The sequence below is a fragment of the Alosa sapidissima genome, chromosome 16 (genome assembly GCF_018492685.1).
Source record: "Alosa sapidissima isolate fAloSap1 chromosome 16, fAloSap1.pri, whole genome shotgun sequence".
NCBI lineage: Eukaryota > Metazoa > Chordata > Actinopteri > Clupeiformes > Clupeidae > Alosa > Alosa sapidissima.
In genome coordinates this window covers 3,873,074-3,879,060 of record NC_055972.1, presented here as the reverse complement: position 1 = coordinate 3,879,060, position 5,987 = coordinate 3,873,074, and the positions used below count along the sequence as shown (strand labels likewise).

The 5,987-nt window shown below is 42.8% G+C and overlaps 1 protein-coding gene across 1 annotated transcript; it reads right to left on the bottom strand.

Annotated features, from left to right (window-relative positions):
- Positions 1–1,645: 1,645 nt before the first annotated feature.
- LOC121685142 (complement C1q-like protein 2) lies at positions 1,646–2,860 on the bottom strand. Its single transcript, XM_042065486.1, has 3 exons — positions 2,532–2,860; positions 2,211–2,501; positions 1,646–1,990 (listed from the first exon to the last, which is right to left on the bottom strand). Exons 1-3 carry the CDS (start codon positions 2,809–2,811, stop codon positions 1,707–1,709), a joined length of 855 nt encoding a protein of 284 aa, XP_041921420.1. The 5' UTR covers positions 2,812–2,860; the 3' UTR covers positions 1,646–1,706.
- Between the last annotated feature and the right edge of the window lie 3,127 nt (positions 2,861–5,987).

Sequence of the window (5,987 nt, the reverse complement as noted above, 5' to 3'; positions counted from 1 at the left end):
CCTTCCTTTCCTCCAGTTTAGACAGACAGACAGATAGATAGATACTTTATTGATCCCCAAGGGGATATTCAAGGTCTCAGAGCATACAGACATCAGCATACATTTAAGCATACATTTAAAGATGACATGGAATGGATGAATGGGCTAGCCTGACGAGCCAGACCCACATTAAAATGTAGGGTCTGGGCACTCACCGTTCGCAGTGCTCAGTCCGAGGGGCGGGATAATTAGTTGTCTTTTTAAATTCCCTCTGCACCCAATAGGACAGGGGCAGCGCTATGAGCCCCATGCGTTTCCCACCAGCGGAGCTAGTTGGCTAGTTCAAACGTTTGCCAACTTAATAAAAGCTTAACTCGTGTCACACTGTTCGCCAGCAGCAACATCCATCTTATTTGTTTTCAAGTAGCAGGGAATTCAAGCCAAACCGTTGCGACTCTGCCATCAATCGTTATGTTAAGCCCACCTAACGACTCTATACACGATTTCATTGGCCTGATTAAGTTTTGATTTCTGGAGCTCACAAGCCAACGGAGAGTTGCTGGACTAGCCCTGGCAGCAAATGTAATTGCCGCTAGGGGCGCGTCTAGATTTCTAGGCTATGAATGGGCATCTCTTACCTATTTTCTTTCTTCAGTTCCTTCATTTGTTCCTCCATTTGTGTCTTGGTGTGTCTGAGCTCTACTCTATTTAAAACGGGTCTGAAAACTACAGTCATGATTTTGTGAGTTGAATTGCTTGAAAGAGCAGAAAAAATGCATTATTATTTGAAAAAACATTCAGATCATATGCTCAACAATACTATGATGTCTAATGCTACTGTAATATTGTCTGAAGCATTCCATTTAAAGGTATTATGGAAGTAACGGAAGCGAACAATTTACCGGCTAATTTTAATTATTCATAATTTCTTTTTTCACTGTTTTTAACGTCCAGTTAAAAGTCATGGGAAGTTGTATACTGCTACAAAAGTGAAAATATTCTGGCACAAATATGTACCGCAAAGGAATTACATTAGTAATGTTAATACCTGTAAGGACAATGGAGAAATACAGGCTTTTTGTAATTGTGTACAAAGCTGTGTGAAAACTGAAAGCCAAACATGAATCCCAATGGACTAATTGCCACAAAAGGCGGCAAGACAGCACATTTATTTCTGGTGGAGCTATTGGTCGGCTTTAACCAAATCGTTTATTAATGAACCTGCCTGACTCCGCCCTCTTTGTGCATCTGACTCACTCTGACCACAGTGCACATGCACCGGCGGCATAATATGTGGCCAAACTGGCACCCCATAATATGCAGCCAAACTGCCACCTCATGCACATGCACCGCGGCATAATAGGCGGCCAAACTGGCACCCCATAATATACGGCCAAACTGCCACCCCATAATATGCTGCCAAACTGGCACCCCATAATATGCGGCCAAACTGGCACCCCATGTCTTTATTTACACAGAGTGTGATTTTATAATCATCCAAGATTCAAAAGCGCTTGAGAGAAACAGATGACAACATTTTCAGTCATAAAGTCTGGAATGGCAGAAAAACAGTCCATGTAAACAGGCTACTCAGTGGTTGTGTTTCAATTTCAATTTAATTGTACTTATAGAGCGCCAAAACATTACACATGTCTCATGGCGCTTTACAGAGTGTTAGACAATCAGAGAAAAGAAAAGAAGTGTTTGAAGCCTTGTGTCTGTTCTAATCACATAGGAAAGAGCAGGTGGCCAGAGAAGGTGGTGTGGAAGTTGCCGTTGTCTCTGACCCAGCTGTTGGGCCACAGCTTCAGGTAGACCACGTCCCCCACCTCCAGCAGCAGAGAAGCCCCATTGGAGGGCTTCACATACATACTGGCCTGTTTAGAGTAGGCGGTGACTGCGTGTTGGGCATTTTTATAGAGGGACACCCCGGTAGCGGTACTTGCGTGACCATTCCCAAAGATGAAAAAGACAAAGTGGTAGACCCCTCTGACTGGGGCTGTGAACACTCCTGAAACAGCAACAAAAAATTAATTTAAGAGATTTAGGGAACTGTAACAGCCATTACGCACAGTAGTAGAACTTAATTTTGTAGCAAGTCTTCAAACAGTGATAATTCACAGGGTGGTCAAGATAGTTTGAGATGTAGATAACATGTAGATATCAGAAAACAATACCATGTTTCAAATGCAAAGTGTCAAAATTCCCACCCATTCTTCTCTGTTATGTACCTGTGTTTGGGTTGTAAGCACTTCCAATGTTGATGAATGGATTTTTGAAGACCAAGGGGGTTGCATCTTTAAAGGGTCCAAAGGTTTCATCTCCTGAAGCCACTAGTGAGGCGGAGAAGGCCACCCTCCTCTTCTCTCTCTCTCTCCTCAGCTCCTCCACCTGGCTCCCCGTGAGGTGCACTCTGCCTCCTACAGCTCTCACAGCTGCTGCTTGCTCCTCCTGTTTCTCCTTCAGCTCCTTAATAACGGCTCTCTGCTCCTCCACTATCTTCTCACTGTCTCTCATTCTGGTCTCCATAGTCTCTGCTTTATTATCACTGTCTCTCAGTCTGGCTTCAGTCTGTCTGAGCTCCACTCTCTGCTCCTCCACTGTCTTCTCACTGGCTCTCAGCCTGGTCTCCATGGCCTCCACTTGTGTCTTAGTGTATCTGAGCTCCACTCTCTGCTCCACCACCACAGCGCTCATCTCTCTCAGCACAGTGTGGATGTCCGGCTGGCAGCTTTGCTGGGTGGAGGCTGTGTCTGTGTCACTGATTGTCTCTCCTCTGAGCTGCACCAAACAACAGCACAGCAGCACCAGTAGAGCTCCACAAGTCGTCATGAGGAAACTGATTCTCCAACTCTGTCTGTACTTAACCGCATATTTGAAGCAAAATCACAGAGAGACAAACTGAAACATGCATTGTTTTTGCTAAGATGATCATGAATGAAATTGCATATGTCTAAAAGTTGTTAATCTGCAGCTCTAAATGATCCAGTATGTTCTTTGAAGAAGGTAGCCTTATAATATAATGTCGTGCTGATGATTTTCAAACCCAAAGTTGAATCTGTATCACTTACTGTTCATCTGATATGCTCCTGGTGAATAAATTACACCACTATATGGTGGCAAATTGAAGTTAATTAAATGTTAGTCATAATTCAGCATGGTTCCAGTAAACATCTCTGTAGATTTCCCATCTTACCTCAGAGTGAAATGCACAAGTTAGTTAATATTCTGTCTTCCAGAGGCACTGCTCGTCTCCCCCAACATGATGGTCCTTTTAAGTGGCCCGTCTACAAACACTATCCACCTAAAAAACAGCTATATTACATTCCACCCTTTCATGCTTTTAAGCTATTTTGTTTTCTCCTTTTCTATGCATATCCATGTCAGTGGTCAAACAGAATGTCCTAGATCCACATAATAGTACTAGGATGCCTTTCTCGAGCATGCATTCACACAAGCAAAACACAGACAATAATAATAATACCTTCGACTTATATATAGCGCCTTTCATGGTACCTAAGGTCGCTTTACAACACATGGATGGGGGGACCTCACTAGTAACCACCACCAATGTGTAGCACCCACCTGGGTGATGCACGGCAGCCATTATGCGCCAGAATGCTCACCACACACTAGCTTGAGGTGGAGAGTGAGGGAGTGAATGAGCCAATTACAGTGGGGGATGATTAGGGGGCCAGATTGGGAATTTAGCCAGGACACCGGGGAACCCCCTACTCTTTACGATAAGTGCCATGGAATCTTTAATGACCACAGTGAGTCAGGACCTCGGTTTAACATCTCATCCGAAGGACGGCATCTCCTACAGTGCAGTGCACCCGTCACAGCACTGAGGCATTGGGATCGATCTTTTTTTTGGCCAGACGGAAGAGTGCCACCTACTGGCCACTCACCAACACCACTTCCAGCAGGAACCTAGTTTTCCAAGGAGGTCTCCCATCCAAGTACTAACCAGGCCTACACCTGCTTAGCTTCAGTAATTCAGCTAAGACAAGGTATCCATTGGTCTGGCTGCTGGCAATGCAACCTTAATTGAATGGAAGATATTACGGATGGCACTCGAAAAATAACCTGAGAACAGTGAAGACTATGAGGAGAACAAAGGACTGGTGGGTACATTCAGGTGTCAATAAAAAGCCATGGTTGGTGTATGGGTGACATTTTCCTTTATGGCTTTGTTACATTTCCAATAAGGAAATAAGACAAGCAAACAGACATGAAGAGTTGCCATGAACAAAGTAAAGGCAAAAAAGGTGTTTCTTTGTCGGACAAATTGGGATGCAATGTGAGCCTTGAATTGAATGCCATGCGGGAATTTGCTAGGATCTCAAAACCGGATTATGAACATTCTTTGCCATAGAGAAACACACAATAGCGTTGGATTATAAACATGCTTTGCCACAAAAATAGACAAAAACGTGAGATAAGTCTATATGAAGTTATTATTTTGCTGTCACTTCGTCTGTTTTATAACCCAGAAGGATGTACTTGGTATCAAATGATATCTCTGTGTCTCTTCTTTCATCTGACACGTGTGGCATATCTATGCGTTCGCGAGTAATTCAAACGAGAGTAATGGGTGTGCAATTGGTTTTTGTACATGACGTTATTATTTTGCAGTCACTTCATCTGTTTTCATAAGCCAGAAGGATCGACATACTTGGTACCAATGGATAGCCCTGTGTCTCCTCTTTCATCTGATATGCTTGCCATATATGCGTTCATGGGTTCGCAAGTAATTCAAACGAGAGTAATGGGTGCGCAGGTGATCGCAGAGACTGTAAATATGCAATTTGATTTAATTTCATGATTTACGCGTACCCCCATTTGAGAACCACTGCTCTATGACATGGTGTTGCCAGTTACCCTCACCCTCTATGACATGGCGTCGCCCTCACACTCTATGGCATGGCGTTGCCCTCAGGCAACTAATCACTTTTTTGGTCATTACACTGGCCTGTCAAATTGCATTTCAATTTGTGAAATATTCAATTTGTGAAATATTCCTCCTTTTGTTTTCTTCATCATTATACAACTTTTCCAGCATTTTGTTGTTGGAACATGTTGCTGGTATCAAATTCAAAATGAACATATATTTTCCATGAAATAGTCCAAATTTGTCATTTTCAACATTTGATATGTTGTCTCTGTCCTATTTGCAACTAAATGTGAGCTTAAAAGATTTGCAGATTGTTTATATTCTGTTTTTATTCGCATTTTTACACAACGTTCAAACTTTTTCTGTTTTGGGGTTGTACAACCTTATTATGTTCAAATGTGTAAGGTAAGGGTGAACCTGTGAAAAAATGAAGTATAAGTATATATACTCTTTTGATCCCGTGAGGGAAATTTGGTCTCTGCATTTATCCCAATCCGTGAACACATTCAGCACACAGTGAGGTGAAGCACACACTAATCCCGGTGCAGTGAGGGGTTGGGTGCCTTGCTCAAAGGCACTTCAGCCACTTCCCGCTGGTCGGGGTTCGAACTGGCAACCCTCCGGTTCCAAGTCCGAATCGCTAACCAGTAGGCCACGGCTGCCCACAAGGAAGAAAGTGTTTGTCAAAATTACTAAACCACAAAACATGAAATTACACAAATTCCAATTTCTCTTTAAAACACAATGTTATTATGTTGAAATAATATATTTTGCCACAGCAATGAATATGAAGCATGTACGTACTGAACCAAACATCAAACTACACTGGTTATAACTCCCCCTGCCCCATCAAACATACCACTACACTGGTTATAACTCCCCCTGCCCCCATAGCATTTTGAAAGTAGCTCTGTAGCCAGGTGGGCCTTATATTTGGGAAACTACAGCTTATAAAAGTATCGCTGCAAATTACCAGCTGGAATTCCGTTATCAGAACAATAATTTTTTTCCACTTATCGGACAATAATATATCGGCCACTGATATATCTTGCATTCCTACTTACAAGCACGGATAAGCATTTCCCTCCAGCTGTGAAATGACCACTCACAC

Excerpts from the sequence above, each read along its gene's own strand:
- LOC121685142 (XM_042065486.1), bottom strand. The coding sequence starts at position 2,811 with ATGACGACTTGTGGAGCTCTACTGGTGCTGCTGTGCTGTTGTTTGGTG. Across the intron at positions 2,502-2,531 it reads GACTGAAGCCAGACTGAGAG|CCAGAATGAGAGACAGTGAG; the intron begins ACAGTGATAATA and ends AGACTATGGAGA. Across the intron at positions 1,991-2,210 it reads TGCTTACAACCCAAACACAG|GAGTGTTCACAGCCCCAGTC; the intron begins GTACATAACAGA and ends TTGCTGTTTCAG.